General features: G+C 36.6%; 1 protein-coding gene across 4 annotated transcripts in view; it reads right to left on the bottom strand.

Moving 5' to 3' along the window:
* Positions 1-22387, bottom strand: part of LOC132141101 (PDZ domain-containing protein 2-like) — a 72692-nt gene that overhangs the window by 36145 nt on the left and 14160 nt on the right. For 2 of the 4 annotated variants that reach the window (XM_059550335.1, XM_059550334.1), the window contains exon 3: positions 4501-4990. In XM_059550335.1, coding sequence (XP_059406318.1) covers positions 4501-4990 — 490 coding nt within the window. Of the gene's footprint in view, positions 1-4500; positions 4991-7304; positions 7391-15113; positions 15600-22387 lie in introns of those variants that run through there. The other 2 variants (XM_059550336.1, XM_059550337.1) reach the window with 2 other exon arrangements.

Genomic DNA, 22387 nt, shown 5'->3' with positions numbered 1-22387 from the left:
ACTCTTACTTGAGTAAATTTTTGGGGAAAAATCTGTACTTTTACTTCGTTACTGTGGGCGACGCTCCTCTCGTTACTTTATCTTAATGCAATAAATGTTATAATGCTTCAGTTTATTCCAAACGCGCCGTCTACTTTTCTTTGGACAATGAGCGATGCCCATTCGCGAATGATTCATTATTCTGAGTCAATTCTGTTCAAAGGCTTGATCAAACCAATTGGCAAACGAGTGAATTGGTTCATGAATCAGTTTGAATGAGTCGTTCAGTTCCCTGCCGCACGCGCTGAGCGTCTGAAGTGGTTCACTCGGAGTTGTAACGTTTAAGAACAGCAGCAGCGTTGAAAACGTGGCTGGAACTGCACTGAATTGAAAGCAAATCTGCAAAGGTTATTATTTGCTAGCGATGGAGATCCTTATTAGATGATCACCGCGTGTGCTGTCTACTGTTTAACAGGTAATAACTTGGGCTACATTCGATTACAGTACACGATACCACTGTGACATTAGTTTGTTGTACGTGTGGCTTATAACAGAGGGGAGTCAAGTTGAATGCAGCTTCCAAAAGACAAAAAATAGCCGATTAAGATTTTATTAATTTTAATACAATCACACTGGTGCAAGTACGTTCAGCAAGTCATAACATCAGCTGCTAAATTCAGATCTGTGATTGCTTGCTGGCGCTAGCCAGAGATAGATGCGTTTATACAGCGCTGCGCATTATAACAATCATCAACAATCACACATGATTCTTTTGAGCTTATTAAAGCATTGGCCAATCAGAGGCGTTCAGATGAGTCACCGCTAAAATGCCGGTGCTTCCTTCACTCGCTCACTGACTGAATACCTCTTTCTGGCGAATTCTCTCGCAGAAACAACAAAGTGCAGATGTGTGTACGAATCTTTAATTAAGATATTGATTTCACAGTGTTAACAGTTTCAGTGATTTTAATGGGAGTTTCTGAGAGTGATTGAAATCTAGACTGTCAGTTAAAATTATCTTTAATAATGTAAGTGTTATTTGCTCTCTTTCTGAACAATGAAAGATTAGTAGCAATATTTATATCACATTAACTTTTAATGTTAAATTCACATTTAATATAAAGTCAGTCGTATTAAAAATATGTTATGGCATGACACCTATATCTGTTACTTAAGTAAACAGACAGGGTTTTATAATAAATTACATAAATTGGAGTAAAGGCTGATGAAATATATACATTTATACACACACACATACATTACATACATTTTATCTATATATCTAAATAAAAATAGGCTCAGTATATATGACCCAAAGTAACTAGTAACTAACTACTTGAGTAGATTTTTTATCCGATACTCTTTTACTCTTACTCAAGTAACTATTCAAGACTAGTACTTTTACTTTTACTTGAGTAAATATTTCTAGAAGTACTTTTACTTTTACTTGAGTACAGTTTTTGGGTGCTCTACCCACCTCTGTCACTGTCAGATTAAGCTTGCACATCCTCCCACTGACATGTTCCTACCCAACGCTTGCACAGACACATTAATCCTACTAATTACTTGCCTGGTAATCTCTGTAGTAGTGTTAATTTTGTCAGCTATTTTCATTTTAGTCTTAGTCTTTGTCTTAGTCTCGTGTTAAAGTGTCCTTGTTAGATTTGATCATATTTAGTCAAAATTATCCTATTTAGTTTCAAGAAAATGAAGAAAATGTATCCGGGTAATATACATGGGTAATGTGTCCTGGCAATTGATCCTTTGGATGTAACGTATACTGTACGAAATAATGTCGAAAACACTAGGTACGTTAAATTTCACTTAAGCTGGCAAACGATCTCATCTTCAGCGTGGAAAGTGAGGAACTAACTGATCTCTGCTTTATTACAGTTTGCACATATTTTTGTCGTGAACGTAGATCTGCCTTCAAAACACCTGGTAAAAGAGTTGCGCGATAACGTGCGTCATCACTACGACACACCCTTTATGGCATTAGTTCTGGCTTTTGTTCACACAGCACTCGTTCCAGGACTGAACCCGGCAATGTTAGTAGGTCCCCAACCCAGAATAAATCCTGGAATCAATCCTGGGACATGTTTGCATCCACACAGAAGGCGACCTGGCAATGTTCTGGCAATTTTCCGGGTCCAACGTGCAGCATGAAAGGGGCTCATGTAACAGAGAAGCTCTGATTCGGGGATTAGAACCCTTGATATCTGGCAACTGCACTCATGAAAGCTATAGTAAAGCTATATGATCGATATAGTCTTAGTTATCGTTTATCAAGATTATTTGTCATCTTGTCTTTGTCATGGCAAAAAAGCTCATCAACGAACATTTTTCTTCATAGTCTTCATTTACGAAATTAACATTACTCTGTAGGACTGTACAGAAAATGTATTTTATCACATTGGATAAGTGTACTTAAAAGATAGAGCACATCATTAATGTTAGACATAGATTATATTTTCTGTCATCTGGATTGTGAAGTCATAACTGATTAGTCATCAGTGTGTTTGCATGAGTAATATTTTTTTTAAGAAAAATACACAATGAATTGTTCTTTGATATTGTGGTTGGTGAGCTACAACACTGGTGACAAGTTAATATGACTCATTTCAGTGGCTCAATGAGATAATGTTGATTTTAAAATGATTTTTAATTTGCTTGTAAAAGTGCCAATATTTTACATGCTTTCAATCATTTAGATAATCCGATGAAATTAGTGAAAACATTTTTTTTTTTAATTCCTTGACCTTTAAAAACAACTTTAATTTGTGTAACCTAATTTAGTCAAGTTGATTTAGTCATTTAAAATAATATTTTTGTCTTTAATAAGTGACATGCACCGATATTTAAATTTAGCCAATACAGTAAATGGACAAGGAATAAAATTCTGGTTTAAAATAAATAAAAAACAAAACAAATAACTAAAATCAATTGGCATGAATTTAAACATGATAATATAATAAAGTACAGTACAAAAAAAAAAGAATATTAATTTTAAAATTTGATAAAGATTACATTTAATTTTAAGATTAGGCTACATTTAATTGTAATTTATTTTATTAAATTATGTTTAAAAGTCAAATTTTAATAGCAGAAATTAAATTGCTAAATTAAATATATAATAATAATAATAATATATCAAGTAAATAAACTCCAATATAGTACCAATATATTATACATCCCTATTAAATATAACATCAAAATATATCTGTGTGGGAAAACGTTTTTACATTTTATTTCAAATGTTAGTTAAGGACACAGTTATACAATTAAGCATATGGATTCAGTCTGTCATCCTCTCATGTGGCTTTACAAATATAGCTTGTTGCAGAACTCATGGAAGCCGCACCTTGTCTGCCTTCGAAATCCCATGTGATTGTTCAAAATCAAACCCATGCATCTTTTTGGGATGACCCCTCCAAGCAGTTCTTCTAACCACTGACACATGGATACATCTAGAAGAACCTTTATGGTTATTTTGAGTGAGCCCCTCAGTTTGATGTCACAAGGCTTACATGCTCCAAGGAACACTAGCGGTCCCAATGGAGAATCAAATGGGAAACATATGCAGTTAGCCACACTGTGGGGTCCAAACTTCTAATTAGATGATGAGCATCAACCAACCACTCATTCAACCTCAAAGCAAAGTTAACAGCATAGTGAGCAAATGTTCAAATATGTGCACTTAAAGGGCGTTTCCAAAGACTTTCAAAGTTTGTTTGCTTAGTTTTTTGCAGAGACATTTTAAGGCCGGGAAACACCAAGCCGACTTCAAAGAACTAGTGGCGACGAAAGCCGACGGTGTTGTCGCCTCGCATCAGCAGCGTTGGACAAAAAAGCTGCGCTTGAACACATTGCAGCTGACGGAAAACTAACATGCGCGTTCTGCGCTTGCGTGAGATGACTGAGCTGTCCATATCAGCGGCTATTAATATTCATCAATCAAAAGGGGAAACCAAAACAAAGATATACGAAATAAACGCAGATATACGAAACATAAACAAAGCAGCACTTGCTTACCATTTTGAATATCGGTAACGTTGATAACTTTAATAATTTTAAGCGGCTCATGTTGTAATGAAAACATTCGCATATTAGAATGATTGGGAAAGATCATGTAACATTTAAAGAGCCTTCTGTCTGTACCGCCTTCATTTACGTATTTGTTTTCATCACTTTCACTTTAATTCTGGGCTAATGACTCGTTTGATAAACTGAACATCCGATCAAAGCCCTCACTCGTGCTGACGTCCCTGGCGCGCAAACTGCCGCAGATGTGAGCCCGACGGGAGCCAATGAGTGGAACACACAAAGTAGCCCGACCGTCGCTCACCGTTTTTACACCTTTAGCCCATAATCTATGCAACTATTCCCCAGACACATCAGATTTCAAACAGTTTGGCTTTATGATATATAATATATCATAATGTGGACTGTATTAGAATTAAGGCTATTTTACATTTTATAAGATATCTTAATCTAATATTTTTGCGCTGTTATATTTCTTACCTGACTGGCAGGTTCACTGCTTATTGACTCAGTTTTGTAGCTTTCAGACAGGCGAGAGTGGGAGCGGCTGGGTAGGGTGGCTGTGCTTCCCACCTTCATGTGACTGGACATCAGCACTGAGGAGCCAATGACTGGACTATCATCGGTAGGTGTGTCCTGAGGAGTGCTGCTCTCTGGGGACGTGACCTCTGCCTCCATGGAGCTGTAGCCATTCTCATGCTCAAAGTCCTGGCTATCTTTACTGTCTTTGCTGTCGCGAGTGAAGGAGGAGCGGGAAATGACACCAAATTTGCGGGTTCGTTTGCCGTTCTGTCCATTCTGTGTGGGGCTGCCTGCAGGCTCAGAAGAGACATTGCGCCGGTGGTCAATAGAGCCGTCCACAGAGTTGCCCCCACTGCCATTGCATGGAGGGAGAGGAGCCTTGCGTTTAATTCTTCGCAACATGATCAAGTAGATGCAGCCTCCATTCCAGCACTGGTCCGCCAAGTAACTGAAAAATAAGAAAAAACAATTATCCAACTGCTAATGATCACAATGCATGTAAATCAACCAGATTGATACCAAAATAAACACATTTCTCCTTCAATACTGAGGATTACAGAGCTGTCCATTAAATCAAAGATTTACAGTCACACTGAATACACTGCCCTACAGTCAGATACATATTTACAGATCACACCCAGGTGACCTATTTTCTCTGTGGAACACCAAAGATTATTCTTTTTAAATAATATATTGTCCACTATATATACACATATATACATTTTTGTTCATACAAGTAAACTAAATGACCTGCACACTATATTCAAAGTCTTACGAAGCCTTTATTTACAAATTCTGACATCCACTGTTGCTCTTCTTTGTGCATTCAAGAGAGATCATGTGAGAGGTACTGGGGTTCTGTTAAACTGTTAAAATCTTTTCATGCGGTTCACAAAACCAATCCAAATTCTTGTTTATAAATCTGATCTGGTTCTTGAGTTCAAACAATGACTCAGTGATCTGGCTACACTGACCCACAGGAAGATTAACAACATAAATTTTGTTCTGTTTTTCAGATAAGGTTATTGTATGACTTTGGTAGAGATAGAATATAACACACTTGTTCCAGTTGAATGACATATTTATGGTGCTTTATTGTCATTTTAGTGTTTGACAGCCCCAGTCTTTATACTAACAAGCATACACTGGATATTTTATTTTAATCTATAAAAAAAAAAAAAAAAAAATCAGCAGCACAACTGTTAAAAATAATAATAATACATGTTTCTTGAGAATCAATTCAGCATATGTGACCCTGGACCACAAAACCAATCTTAAGTCACTGGGGTATATTTTTAGCAATACTGTATTTAGCAAAACATTGTATGGGTCAAAATTAAAGATTTTTCTTTTATTAAAAATCATTAGCATATTAAGTAAATATCATGTTCCATGAGATATTTTTTTAATTTCCTACCGTAAATATATCAAAACGTATAATATTTGATTAGTAATATGCATTGTTAAGAATTTACTTGGACAACTTCAAAAGGTGATTTTCTTTGTAATTTTTTTGTTTTGCACCCTCAGATTACAGATATTGAAATAGTTGTATCACCGCCAATATTGACTGATCCTAACAAACATCAATGGAAGGCTTATTTATTCAGCTTTCAGATGATGTATAAATCTCAATTTCGAAAAATTTACACTTAAGACTGGTTTTATGGTCCAGGGTCACATACTAGAACGATTTCTGAAAGATCATGTGACACTGAAGCTTGAGGTAATGGCTATAAAATATATTAAATCTATATGAATATTTATTAATATGTTAATATTTGTTTATTAATATAACAATATTACAGTTCTTATTGTATTTTTGATCAAATAAATACAGCCTTGGTGAGACTTTTTTCAAAAACATTAACATTTTTACCAGCCCTTTTTAACCACAGTGTATATACTGCACCTTTTGTGATTTATGGAGGGATCATTTTGTGTGAACAATGCCTGTCTAATTCAGAAAGCAAACAAAGGAGTTTTTAAATCTGTAGTAGTAGTTTTGAAATTATCTGAGCTTTGGAAATAAGGAAGGGCATTGATGCAAAAAAAAGTGCAGAGCATGTTTTACACCATGTCCAGACAAGTGCAAAAACAGAGTCATGACAGAAGAAACTGATATACTGATATAGTGATATATGGCACCTCAGGGACATGTCCCAAAAACACTCAGAATTTTAACTGCTAGCAGCAGAAAATACTTTCACAGACTTATCTTATATGACCACCATTTTAGCTCTTCTCTCATGTGATTCTCATAAAGAGAGCTTAGACTGACATATTTAGCTGTATACTGAACATGTCTGACTATCTCAGCTGGTTGAGACCTGAAACATTATTATACATTAACAAGTTAAAATGATCAAAGTTAATCATTTGCGCTGCTTGTATTGCTAAGTTTGGTTTTAATGGTGCCATATGAAAGGTGACCAAAAAGCACAAAGCACCAAGGATTTATGTATCTTAAATCAAGTTTTTAAATGCTGGATCACATCTACGTATCCTTAAAGGAACAGTTAACAGGTAATTCTCTCATAATATTGTCACCCACACATCATTTCAAACCAGTATGACTATAGAGCATAATGGAGTAGAAGAAATTACAGGTTTGAAATGACATGGCAATGAATATATAACAACAGAACTTCATTTTTGGATGTACAATCCTTTTAAAGCAGACCAAATAAAGACAGAGACAAACTGTTGAACAACCATCTAGCCTTAAGAAATGTTATATTAAGTCAAAAGAGCACACACACCTTGAGTTTAACTGATGTCAGGGTCCCAGGGTCAAATGAATGTCCTTCAATATAATGAAAACACTACATCCAATGCTGCACACAGATCTAATGAACTGTGGCTGAGTGATTTGTTTCCCTAGTTTTCCAAGCTTTCAGCTGTACAATAGCATGGGGGAGTGGACTTTCTATGACAGTGACTAGCCATACTGTCAGTCCAAAACAAAGCATTTGCTTACATCCCCTAAACAGCAAGCCAGACAATGGAGGAGATGAAAGAAACGAAAGAGAGACTAATTGTTTTAGAGAGAAAGACCGTGATTAAATGTGTCATGAATGGAATATCATAAGTACATGCTGATGTTTCCAGTTTGTTCATCAAAAGATTTTCTAAACACACTCATACTTAGACACAGAGCAATTACAAAATAAGTCCAATGACACAGTTGTTTTTTGCTTGTTGACATCTTTACGTACAGTGCATCCAATGTTATCAGTATATGTTGCTATTATTGACCTCCTAATACTTGTTTCGAGACATGCCTCTCTTAAAGTAGTAGTCATGTATATGAGAAAATTTAAGTTTCAGCTCAAATCATGTGTCAAAAATTATGCATTCTGCACTCTGGGCAGCTGCTAATGACAGAGCGAGGTCAACCCATTCTTTACATGATTGCAGAGCATGGGCATGCAAACATACCACATTAATTCATCCTTAAAATTAGCATGAGCTGTTTTTAAAATAAACGACATGCATGATAGCTTCAGGTCTGATCCTCTCTGGAGATCAGGATCAATGCGGTATGCAAATGCAGTCATATTAGATCTTCTGGAACTAAAAGATGCAAGGACAGAAAGTACTGGCAAGTTAAAAATACAACAAAGTGAGGAATGTTCAGGAAATGTCAATGAAGATCACAATTCCCTGAAGAAGATGGTAGTTTTATGCAGTTTCTGACAGCTTGGATGTTTCAGATATTTTCAGGTAAAAAAAGCAAATCTCTGGAATTTGTTGGTTTGACACACTGTCTGAAGCATTAAAGCAGCTGTGGTCTCATTTTCATTCAATTGGAGACAATGGATTTCAGGCTTCTAGTGTTCCTTTATTGTGGTGTTTCTTTCCCCGTCATCTAGCTGATAATGGAAAGTGTCTGACCCATTTCTGTCATGATCTGTTTTCCATGAGCTTCCCTTTTTGATAAGAACAAAGTTTGTAATGTTGTGGGACTCGAGACAAAAATCATCCCACATGAAAATCAATGGAAAAAGGAGAAATGTCTCAACATAACTCAACCGAATCTATCTTGGCACAAATCTGCCACAGCAAAATCCAGATCTGCTTTCCTGGATTCTGATGACAGTCCCAATCTCAAGGCAGTCTGGAAAAGTTACACTGCATTCCAAATGATTCCGATAAATGACACTTTGTCGGCTGCGTAAAAACCTTATTGCACACTGCAGCACTATTGTCTTCCTTGTAGCCCTTAAAACCTTCACAATGCAAATGATGGTATAAATGTCACATGTGTACAATTGGTGTGCATGTCCCAACAACTGCACCCTGTGTAACTGCAATTACATTGTGCCAAAACAGAAAAAACAAGGTGAAATCTTTTGAGGTTAAGCTGTTTGTTTTCTTTACAATATCGGAAGTTGCAATGAAACGGAAATAACGGCAGTAATGGATTTGAAAAAGAAAAAATGTTGGGCAGGGACTTCGTTATTTCCATCGGTGCACTCAAAAATGCAGGCTCATTTCAATGCTTGTTTGTTTTTGATTGAGCATGGGGTTTAAGAGGACTAAAAGTTCAACAGACATCACCAGAGAGAAGTTTGTCGTTTCCAGACATTTTGATTCAAAACTATAAATCAAACATATGCATGGATACAGTGTTAACAAGATTAAGAGAACATGATTTAGAAAATAAATGAGGTACATTTTTGATGTCATGCCTGTTCACCCAACAATGGAAATCCCAGACCAGACTGAAAAATAAGTGTGGAGGAACAAACTGAAATAAAATCTATAATAAAATATTCGATTTGTAGGATACAGCCGAGATATTTTCAATGGATAACAAATTGAATTTTTGGCGTTTGAGCCTTTAATGGTGCTTTTTCAATTTTAAATTTGACTTTCATTATATAGAAAACAAAATTGTAAATTTCACAGTTTGTGTTCCAGGAAGAATGTCAATAGGGTTTGGAACCACATGAGGATAAATAATTAAATATTTAATTCTTGAGTGAACTGCCTCTTTAATAAAAGAGAAGGAGTGTCTTAAGTCTGCAGTGAATGAGTCTGCAGCTCCAAACGTGATTTATGTACATGATGTCATGATGTAAGTTCAGTCATTACTGTTCATGCCATTACTTACTTTTGCTAGACCATTTAACTCAAGCTTTGCCAACCCACACATGCTGGATCATAAGCACAAGGCAACATAAACATTACATTACCACACAATAAAGTGATATAACAAGACAATGGTGCTCATCAACCTCATATCAATCAAAAGCCAAACATTCAGCCAACTACCATCTGCGTCTCAGAACTAGAATGATGGATGAAAACCACAGCACAAAATGCAGGGGATGGAAAAAAAGTATATCATTGGAGGTATTGAAGGAAAGAAGAAACGTGGATGCAGATGAATGATTACAAAAAAATAAATAAACTCATCCAGCTCTGCAGCCGTGGTTTTTCACAGCAGGTGTGTGCCATGCACTGATGGAGCACTTTCAAGAGATCGCCCACATCAGTGTCCCACCGAAGCAGACACGTGTTTGTTATTACACCCAAGAGAAACAACCGAAGTGAAAAATGAGATAAAAACCTGCCATTCTGAAGACCTGTCAAGCAAATCAGCATCTGATAAAGACCAAACAAGAAGAAAAACAAGCCATGATCTCAGCTCTGGCACATCGACAAGGAATTTAAGCTGCCGTAAAAGCTAATGGGTCTCAGAGAAACCCAGCAACAGGCATACATTGCCTCTCTCAGACTAAACCACAGCTGCAGTAGGGAAATCCATCTATTCCAGCCAAGCACAATTTAAGCAGAACGGCGACCAACACAGACTGGCTGAAATGATCTTGAAGTCCTCAAAGTCTCTCTGAGCTACAGTACATGGAGTGATTTGTTGTCGTGGATTGGGGGATGCCAAAGACCTTTCCCATACAGTGTTGGCTAAATAAGCACTATGTTTGCTTTTCTGCAATCTTGGATTTGGTAGACATCTCAAAGTAGCGCATACGTGGGAATCATATCGAAGGTGCAGACGTCAGGTTGGGAAGACGCCCATTTATATGCACTGCTGAAACCTCTTAAAAATCTTTTCCCATGGCTGTAAGCCAAGCAACTGCAGATGTGCATAAAATTGTGGACCTGGAAATCATATGTTGCAATGGATCCTGCATACTCACAAGAATAAACCAATACTGTGACAGGCCAAGTAAGGAAATCCCATTTCTTGGGTTAGATTTAGATACTTTTCCATCTTATTTGCCATAACCATAACGACTCGCACAGAAATACCATTAAGGATTAGGCGCAAGATATTTTGTCACATTACCATATTGGATTACAGGGGGCAAGAGAGGAATGCAAAGAACCCTGATCATGGTCATCATCAGGACAGGAGTAAAGCAATGGCTCCATGACAGGATAATGCTTTTAGTCTTTAAACAGATGCACTTAGGAATTCCTGGCAAACGGGTTGAATTCCATCAGTCTGGTGGAGAGAAGAAAGGAGAAAACTGTTCTACCACTTCACACCCACAGTCTAGTGTTTGTCATGATTTGTGTAATGAAACCAAAAGATGAGATATGGCGACACAATAAATAGATTGGTGACCACATAAAAGAGAAGAAGAGTCAAGCTAAGAGACAGTTTTTATAAACTGATTTCTGGTTTATGGACATCTGATATCAATGATTATTATGCAATGACTGAAAGTATTATTATATAAGCGCTTCTATCCAGATGCTGATTCAACTCCACATTTTCATGTATTTGTAGGGTCTGATGAAGATTGCTCAGGCTCCTAACAAAAACTCGGATTCATGTAGTTCTATGTCCAAGCTGAGATCTATATAATGCTCCAAAACTCTTTTGAAACTTTTCACAGACCACTGCTCAGTGCAAAAGACACATCAAAAACCATCTAAGGTCAGAAAAGTCTGACTCAGCACATACTCAAAACCAAAACACTGACATTTCTTCAAAAGCTATTTTGAAAGTATCTGTCCAACTGCATCTACGTTAGTGGTTCTTGGTTGGTTTTGCTTCGGGATCCAGATTTTACATTGGACACAAAGTGGTGACCAACACAAGAAACTGTCAGAGCATCATGTGACGAACTTGAAGGGAACAACATGTGAATGAGCATTCACATTAATAACAAGCACTAGAAAAACAGGATTAAGATTAGGCTCAGTGCCTTAAAATTACCACAAGAAACGGATATTACAATAAGCTAATGATATTGAAAAAACAATTAGATTAACAAACAATCTTATTCCAAAGTCTTATTTGTGAAGACACGGGGAAGACATTGTGCAGTATCATGTGATTCTTGTAATAAATCATATTAGGTCACATACAGTGGCCCTAAAATTATTTGAACATAAATGTCTGAATGCATAATATAACCAAAATGTTAAAAAAAATATGTTGAAGTACTGTTTTAAACAGAAAACCCAACAAGCGTGTTTTTGTGACATTTGTCTGAAAAGCAGTCCTAGATATTTTGTTAGCATAGTTATTAAGCAGTCACTGTATTAAAAAATAAAAAATAAAATAAAAAACTAAAACTTAATGGTTAAATGCAATACAGAGTGTTTGATGGACCACAGTAAACATTTTACATAATCTGAATTTCAAATGTGTTGCAAATGTGTCAAATATATTCATGTCATTCACAAACAAAGCCTGAATGAACTCTGGCTTAGACATCGTAAACCACTCTCATTCCGCATGACCCCAAATTTCCCATATTCACAATAATCTTTTAAACACTGTGTGAAATTCCTTCCCTCTTGCTTCATCCGGGGCAACTGAAAAAAGGTCTTTACTGAAAATCTAAGAGCTAATGCTGGCCAGAAATTTAAGAAAATCATGCTCTCGCTGGGCTGATTAGCTAATGATGTGGATTAGAAGAGTTCAATATGTGACCAACTTCTAAAAGGAAATACATGGAAATAGAAACATCAGAGCATTTAAACAGACTGAAATGTTAAAAGGGAACACTCCACTATTTTTGAAAATAGGCTCATTTTCCAACTCCCCTAGGAGTTAAATAGTTGAGATTTTGAATCCATTCAACATATCTCCGGGTCTCACGGTAGCACTTTTAGCTTAGTTTAGCATAGATCAATGAATCTGATTAGACTATTAGCAATGATATTATGCAGCACCTGAAAACAGTCCCCAGCTAACAAGCCAGGATTTTAATATTGCCTAAAATATCCAGGTTTTGGCTATTTGCACTGTGCAGGTTGATCATTGTGTAACATTCATGAGAGCTATAAAGAGCAGAGCAGACGGCTCCGTATGCTTTCGAATCGCTTTCACGTGTTTGTTCTTTCGTTTGACTTGAAGCATTGTGGCGCACTTTTTTGGGGGGGATTTGTGCGCAGCGACGCTCAAGTTCAAGTCAATCAAATGAACAAACAAACACGTGCGGATATTTGCATCACTTTGATCGTTCCCTCTAGATCTCACCTTCTCACACACAGCCCCACGATTGGTCGATTATGTACAATACCTGCATGTTATTAGTCAAACTGCTCTGGATGTTTTAGGCATTATTAAAATCCTGGCTGGGACGTGTCCCGTATGAACGGCTCATATGGTCACCCTATTCTGTGTTATTCTTATGCCCCACAAAAGGCAAACTCTGCATTCGATTAGTCCAGTTGGTATCAAGATTGGATCGATTCTAAAAAAAAAATAAAAAAAAAAGGTACCAAGGAATCCTTATTTGAGGATCCACCTGTTGCCATCATATTTTATGCTTCTACATTAAAATAACTCCAATTCCTGATTTCATTTTAAACAAGTTAAGCCTCATAAGTTGCAAATGGAGACAAGATGGCAGTCCTACACACATACTGTAGTAAATACATTCCTCAGTGTGGTGGAGAGCTGTAGTAATAACCTCAGTCAGCAATCTCCCCATGAACAAGCCTGCAGAGGGGAAACAGAGCCCACCACAAGCGGCTCTGTATTTGAATGCTCTCAGATGGAGAGACAGATGTCAGCTTCTTATATCTTCTGTGTGTGCAGTTTTTCTTGCATATTGTGTAATTGGGAATGTGTGATTTAGTTTGTTGGGACACAGGTTTTCAAAACAGTTTAATATACTGGTAGCTCTGAATATTGATTTGATCACCATTATGTAAGGTCAATCTCTAGTCAAATGTCTTCAACAGCCCATAAAAACAAAGATGTATATCATTTAATAGTTTGAGGTCAGTAAGATTTTTTTATAGATGTTTTTGAAAGAAATCTCTTACTTCTGAACAGCAGATTATACAAAATAATGAAATGGGGAACCATATCCCCTCACTCAGATTATCATAGAGACAGATGGTTATCTATCTCTAAACCATGATCATGGAAAGCAAAACCAAATTGTTTGTTTGGGACAGTCAAACAACCCAAACATGACCCGGTGCTTTAAATAGATCTTAGTTACCACAAAACCTGTTCCAATTGGTTGCTCAAATCTATTATTCCCTTTGGGGGCTTAAAGGAATTCAGGGAGACACTCTTCGCCAAATCCTGACAATGTGCTCTAAAACAGCATGGGGATTCTGACTTTCAAAGCAGTGCAAAAATAATTCATACACAACATCAACAAAGAAGAAAAGTGTCAGATTTTTCCAAAGAATATGGCATAAACAACCCTATTCCCTTCTGTAAACATTACTCAAATCTTAAGATGCAGAAATGCAGCAGCACATTTTGTGGAGGAAACATTCAGTGCAATAAGTTGACCAAAGCACTTTTGTTCATTCATAAATTTGTGCCTGTCAAATGGGTTTCAGAAAGCAGTTTAAGAAATGCGAGGATATAGAGTATCCCTCTTTGTGTAGTGTTGCTGGGGAGCTTATGTGACTCAGAGATAAGTAGATTTATAGTCTCCATTTACACAGTGCTTCCTCAGAAATAGAACACTTCCATTCACACAGCAGCATTTGCAGTAGATGGTCTCCTTTTGATTTCATCCACTATGAGTTCAGATAATACCACAAGTCGACATGTAGATAATACCGGCCAGCTTGAATGTTGAAAAAAATGAAATTAGGAAACACATTAAACACATAACAACTGTAGTAGAGGGCCATTTTAGGAGCAAACCAAATTCCAAACAGAAATGTTTATTTATTTATTATTTTTGCCAATAAAGAGCAACACATGATTAAGTACATAAATTAATGCTATTGGCAGTGATTCAATCAGATTTAATGGGTTAAGGTAGAGATAAGCATACTTATTTTTTAACTTACACGTGCATTTCTGCAACAAATCAATCAAAATAAGAAGCATGAAAAGCTGTTGTTGACACTTTACCCCACTGACATCATTAGCCATTATTATCTGATACCTATTAGCCAATGCAACAAAAAGTGTATCATTGAATATATTCTTACAGATTTTATATAATCTGTAAGATTTGTATTTCTTACTCCTCCAAACGTTAAAACACTTGTAGTTTACAAATCTTCACTTAAACATGTAACTAACATTTAAGTAGCTTAATAGGCATAGACTAATACAGGCATAATACAGTAATTCTAATTTGAAAATTCGTGTTTTGTACCTGAAACGTTCACTTGCACCCCTTCATCATCATCATTATTGCAGCAAGGTCAGTTCCAGACAGCTGGCACGCGCTGTTTGGGCTCCCGTGAGTTCAATAATCATTGCAATCATCCGTATAAAGTCCCTGAGCGACTCACTGTGTGTTCATGAAAATGTTTCTAACAGCTCCAGCGACTCGCCCCTTTCATGTGATCTACTCAGCGCTAGATTAAAGTCCATGGCTGCTGTTTTTCCACAGGACAGCCTGTCGTAGACACGGACAGTGTCCGTTGCTCTGAGGTTGTCAAATGAAAATACGTCTCGGTTCGGGGCTCGCAAACTTTGCACGCGCGTCTGGGATGCATTATACACCATCCAGCGTCTTGTACATCAGCGTTTGTGAGATTATTCAGATCGCCCCGCCCCTTCTTCAAACTCCCAATTGAAGAGAGACGCTCACAGTCAATCTCGGATACATTGCCACAAGAAGGAATAGCTAACTACCACAGCGGCGGTGTTTCAAAGTCTAGTCAGCTGCCTACATTTGGATAGCGCTATAAACGGTCCTGATTAATGTTAACATTACTGTATGGGTCCCATTATAGCCTTTTTTAGTAAAAAAAATTGAGGAAGAAATATCTTAAGTGCAATTCACACAATCAACTGTTGCCAAATTATAAGATTTATACATTCATTCCTATAAATGACCACTGATTGCAAAACAACTATATTAGAAATATGAACAGCAAGTATGACTTAATGTCGATTGTACTCTCAGGAGCATAAGGTTCAACATAACACGGTTAATCATGTCGGAGACAAAAATAACGTTAAATTCAGTTTAGTTTCCCTTTAGTTTTCACAAAAGTTCATCACTCCTTTGAATGATTCACAAGTGTTGGTGAATCACAAAGAGAACCGGCTCACAAGAGTCTTTCATTACAGAATAAGCCTCGTCTAACTGTAGATTCAGTCAGTAGTGGTGCTTACTACAGGAAACTTAGGCCTTGTCCAAATACCCACACTTGTGGTCTTTGCACTTGACCACTTGTCTACTTACAGTACAATATTTATGGTATTTTTGTTCAAGTGCTCTATTTCATCTCACCTGGTTTGTGTAATGATAGTATAGTTTACTAATGCGGAAAGTTATTAAACAGAGAATTTAGGTTTTGTGTAGATTTCAAATGATAATCCATATTGAAACTTTTTCTGGTTTGGGGACAGTTTTGACCGACCTTGAGCAGTGTCAGTTATTCTGAAGGAGGTGAGCATTTGCCTTGAGCCTCATGATTAACTCACTAGTTTTAAATGTTTTGATCATAGATTCGGAGAGATTTGGAAAAGAAACCAAATTTTTTCTGTCCTCCTTCCTGGCAGGATCATAATATTCCAACAAAACAGATGGAAAAATCACTTCATCCACTGCTGAGGGGAAAGGTGTCTCCACCAGGTTATGAATAAATCAAATGAACAAATAAATAGCATAAATTGTAACAGAGTGCACCTGAGTCTGCACTAGCCGGGCGTTTCCTCCTGAAGCCTGTTTTCATTATGAAAGACATCCGGTCGCGGGCAGCAGTCTGGCACACATTCTTAACATAACTCTGAGGGGTTTGTGGGGAAACATCCAGAAGACAGTAGCATCATTCACTGCACTCTATAGCCTTCCACAATATTCAGAGACTTGAACATTCAATCCACCGCATCTTTGGCTGCTGCTGCTCTGACTATATTTATCTAGAAAATGCAGAAATATGACAACTTTTATCTCTTACTGTCACACACATACAAATGTTAAAAACGTAGCTCCTGCATAGTGCTCAAATTTATTTTAAACACATAAAAAACTGATTTTTATTTCTGAATCGACAACAGTAAAAGTAAATACAAAGCTATGGCTGGAATATGGTTCAAATTGATTATGTTTTACTAAAACAGAGACTTGCATTAAAGGACAGTACAGCTACATGCTTATGTAAATAACAGCAGACTTTAAGCACAATTTAGTTTAGTGCAAGGAAAAAGATTCCCATCTGGAATAACTGGAACGTTTTGTTCTACTGCACTCTAGTGGACAAAGCAACAATTGCACAGCCTTTTTCTCACCAGACATAAAATCCCTGTTATACGTGTCCTGAGAAATCACACCTCAGGAGTGTTAAACTTGAAAATAAAAAAAGGATTTCAAATAAAATTAAAGCATGATTGTATCTGAAAAACTGAAACCTTGTGTTGTAATAACTTTAATAGGACATGTGTGACCTGCTTATATATTCACTTACTTTCAATTCAATTGTGTTATTCCACAGACTAAGCTAAGATATTAAATTCATAAAAAAGGCACTGTCATGTGTATGTGCATGGGTCTGTGTGTTCACAAATCACAAACCACCGCTTTCCACAAAAAAGCCCCAATGTGTATGACTGAAAATCTCAGAGCCAGACATGGTGGAATGTAATTTGTGGGGCTTCAAACTGCTATGTTCCACAAACCAGACAGTATTACCTGAATATCCGGATTGCACAGAGCTAATCCTCAGGCCCATCTGTGACCACAGAAATCTGGGGGGTTATTCTCATGGCACAGGGTTTATACATGGACGTTCATTTTTACAGTGAAGCAAGTGCACTTAGGAATTTGAGACAAATAAACATGATATCTGAGTAATATCATCTTTCATCTCAACATCTGTTTAACAATTGTACACTTTATTTATTTATTTTTTTTTAACAGAAAAAAAAATATAAAAACGCTGCAGTTAAAACTAAAGTTACCTTATCATACTCTGAAATCTAAACGTCACATTATATGTAATTTTATACTGTCACGTTTATGCTTTTTGGAGGTTAAAACTATGAATTACCAAATATCATGGTGAAAAACAGTAAGTCCCTGCATAATAACACATGATTAAATCTTATTTAAATTGTTTTGTTTCTTCGTATTTTTATCAGTAATGTTTTTGTGTTGCAATTTATGTTGGTTAGTTAATATTTATTGCATTAATTTAGTGTAATTTTGGTGGCTATCATTATATAAAAATTGATAGAAAGCCAATCATGGTAAATTAAGTTGTGTTATATGGCAAACAGCATATATATATATATATATATATATATATATATATATATATATATATACACTCACACACACACACACACACACACAGTTGTGCTCATAAGATTAGGTCAACAAATATGCATATTCTGCAAGGGGCATGTATATTTATGAGCACAACTGTATATACTATTTTGAAATATCTAATATTGATTTCCTATTTTAATATACTTTCAAATATCATTTATTTCTTGTCATCAGCCATTACTCACATGATTCTTCAGAAATCATTCTAATATGCTGATTTATTATCAGTGTTGAAACTGTTGTGCCGCTTAATATTTTTTGGAACCTGTAATACCTTTATCTTTGATTCTTTGATGAATAAAAAGTTTAAAAGAACAGCATTTCACTCAAAATATGAGCATAAGCATAATGAGCACAAGAAACGTCTTTGTAAAACATTACAAATCTTACTGATCCCAACTATATAACTATACATTTATACGGCAACCACAGCTGTCAGTTTTATGCTGTTTGACTCATCCAAATGTCTGGCTAAATTCTTTTCCTTTGGATTTTAAATGGTTATGCATATTTTATTCACACGCTCACAATCTAGGATTTCCTCTGGTCATAATTAAGAAACAACTGTGAACAAAACATTTGATCTGATGATTACAAGCTATTTTCAATCAAGGAACATTCTTGTACTGTGTGTCTTAACCAGACCACAGTGCCTGATTTGAGAGGCTCATATCCATTACTGTGGGAACATGGCACCAATCTCTTTGCTAAAAAACGAAAGAGCCAAAGCTTTCTTTTGCCTATGAGAAAACTGCAAACTCAGACATAGCTAATGCCAGGGAAAAGATGGCAGTCTTTTTTCTCATTCATCCAAGCAGCAAGTTAACCAACCACAAAGAGCTGGCCGGCCGGTTCAGGACTCTGAGAATCAATTCAAAGCAAACACAGACTAAAAAGCTTTGATCTTTATACTGACAGCGACTAGGCAGCCTTTTAAACTCAAATGTGTAATGTTTCATTGTGGTTTTGATAGGACAGATGGAGAGTCTACTACAGTTAATCACTTTGACACAGTATATGTCTGTAAAAACAGTTGTGGAGGGAAAATGTTCATTCTGTGCAATCCTTTATTTCTTCACACCTCAGTTCTATAGACTCCCAGATTCTTGTGGCTTCTGGATCGCTAAATCTCTGGAAAAATCTGTTCAATTAATTTATACAGCTAATATTAAAACAGATCAGCTGATTTTAGCTTTTTAAGATGAACAGCTATCCTTGTTGCACTGAATCCAAGGGAAGTGTATCGTTCTTAACCTTGTTTTCTCAGATACGCTCTCATCGACCACGTGGAGAACACTTTGCATGGGCCGGTTGGAGCAGTGCCACTGAGCTTTTTTCCATGCTCCCCACAGACAGATGCTGGGGCCAGGCTGTTAAAGGAAGAAAAAAAAAATACAGCGGGACCAAAATTACAAGAAGACACATTAAACCGACAAGGCTTTTTGTGGTGAGCTGCATTCGGGCCCAGAAATTCTGCACTGAAATCATTAACATAAAAAGCACTTGATGAAAAATAAAGTTTCCATCATGTATCTCTTTTTTTGTGTTTGAAAGCTTCGGTCCATTGCTTTTTGAACCGTGTCCAAGCCTTTTCTCTCCACTCCACTCCACAGCAGACCTTCCACTGAAACCGTTCTCAGTGTTTTCACTCTTACAGATTCAGGAAACAAGAGTAATGCAGTAATGAGCAAACATAACCCCGAGGTACACTCATAAAACTCCCTTAAACTGATGTTTAACCAAAGGTTTGTGTGAGGAGAAGAGGAAAACATCTAATGCACAGCTAGACTTCTAGAAAAACAAATTGTCTGTGGTGTCTTCAGTAAAGATCTGATAAAGCCTAGTGGCCTGTGTACAAATCAGAATCACACTCTCATTCAATAAGGTTTTCATTCCGTATGGTTTTTGTTGTTGTTGTTGAAAGAATCCATACTTTTTTCGACAAGGATGCATTAAAAAACAAAAAAAACAAATCTGAAATTTCCTGCTAAATTCAACCCCAAATGTTAAAAACTTCATTAATGAATACTGAGGTTGGGGTTAGAATAATAATAATTCCTTATCATCTCAATAAAGACATTTACTCTATTTTAACTGACAAAATCTTTGTTAGTTTAGCTTTAAAGGTACAGTTCACCCAAAGATTTTCACTGGTCAAAAAGATGTTCTTTTACATGTCATTGAAGAAAGAAAGGCTTATGGCTTTGGAACAACATGAATAAGTAAATGATGACAGAATTGTATTTTTCGGGCAAACTATACCTTAATGTCTAAAAATGAATTCTTCTGGAATATTACTTGAATTGAAGATCTTACCTCACCAACCAGTATTGTCACAAATCTTACAAAGACACACTTATCTCAGAGATTTGCTCAAAATTTTAAACTTCAAGCCTGTGTTTGAAAGGACAGAATTAGCCCAGATGTAAGCTATTCTGTCCACACCGAGGCAGAGCAGCTTACATTATTCTTTCCTGACAGTTTTTCCTCAGTAATTAGCAGTAAAGTTATCCTGATCTCAAATCATCCCAGACAGATATATTAGCATAACAAAAAACTACAAATAAAGAACCACAGGCATTCATTTCTTTTGCAGGTCTTACACAGGCTAAGCAGCTTATACCAACAGGAAACAGACTGAGCTCCCATATCAGAATAACTAGAAGAAATATAGCAGTTATCTCCCGAGACGTCTTGACATCAACAGCTTTTCTTTAGCTTGAGAAAATGATATGTCTGTGAAGACAACTTCAGTTCTTAATCAAAACCATGTGCCACTCCCAGGAACCTCCTCCCCGTCTGTATCCTGCCGTCCATCCATACGGGAATCAGTTGTCCCAAAGCAGATTCTGTGTGAACCCTGTAAAACTTCCTATCATTTATCTGTCACACAATACAACTCCTAATTATAGAGCTCAAGTTACAGCGATGGATTCAACTCTTACAGACCACAACATTCACAGAACATTCAAAGGAAGCAGTCTTCATCTTGGTTATATATAGGATTTTATAGGATATGTGACTTCTACTCTAGAAATATGAAGAATATACTAATCACACTGTGATTTTTTGGATATGGATAAATATGTGTGCTATATTAGTTTAACCAGTTAAAATATTTATGCCCGTTGTTTTGGTTTCAATTTTCTTCAAATCCCTAAAATTTGCTCACAGAGCTTTAAAGGGATAGTTCACCCAAAATGTACAATTCTTTCATCATTTACTCACCATACATTGCTCCAAAGCTATATGACTTTATTTCTCCTGTGAATGCAAAAGAAGAAATTAAGAAAAATAGTCTTAGTGTTTGTTGTTTTCATTGGAAGTTTCACCAAAACAGTTTGGTTCCCAACATTCATCAAAATATCTCCTTTTATGTTCCACAGAAGAAAGAAAGACATAAAGGTTGGAAACAACAGCAGGGTGAGTAAATGATGCCTAAATCAAATTTTTGGGTGAAATATCCCTTTAAAAAATCTGGATTCCACCATACTGTTGTTTGGGAGCACATTTATATCTGTCTGGTCAATGGTGCCAGTGACTGATTTTCCGGATTATCAAAGCTGTACAAGATTCAATCAGGGTTGTACAGAAAATATAATTTGTCTGTAATGTTATTATACTCTCATTCTGAATCAAAAAGGCTTGCAAACTGAATTAGAAGTCTGGAAATAACAACAAGCAGCTAAAATTGTTCTTTTTAGGGAGCCAGAGAGTATTTTAAAATGAAGAAAAATGGTCCAAAAACATTCCAACATGTTTTTTAAACTTACTGGCGACACGGGAGAGAGAAGTACTGGTAATGTCACACATTTTTCCAAGGTTCTGTTTGCCAAGAAAGGAAAAGGCAAAAAAGGCACGGCACTGCAGAATGGTGAACTTCAGAAAGCAGGTCCATCCTTTGTTTTGGTTATACGCAGACATTTGGAGGACTCAGGGAAATCTGAGTGTGTCAGCTGGTCCAGATGGAGGCCAAACACGGACAGACACTAGACTGTCCACACCACTGACATACAGTATGCAGCCGTCTGTCAGAGCTGTCAACATGAGGAAACAAACAAGGAAAGACCCGCTGGCCAAAATCCAAGTACCATGCTCTGGGGCAGAAAACAGTCAACTGCAGGACACATGCTGACATGCTGTAC

Source organism: Carassius carassius, chromosome 5 (genome assembly GCF_963082965.1).
Source record: "Carassius carassius chromosome 5, fCarCar2.1, whole genome shotgun sequence".
Classification (NCBI taxonomy): Eukaryota; Metazoa; Chordata; class Actinopteri; order Cypriniformes; family Cyprinidae; genus Carassius; species Carassius carassius.
The sequence above is the reverse complement of the archived record's forward strand: the minus strand, read 5'-3'. Positions and strand labels throughout refer to the sequence as shown.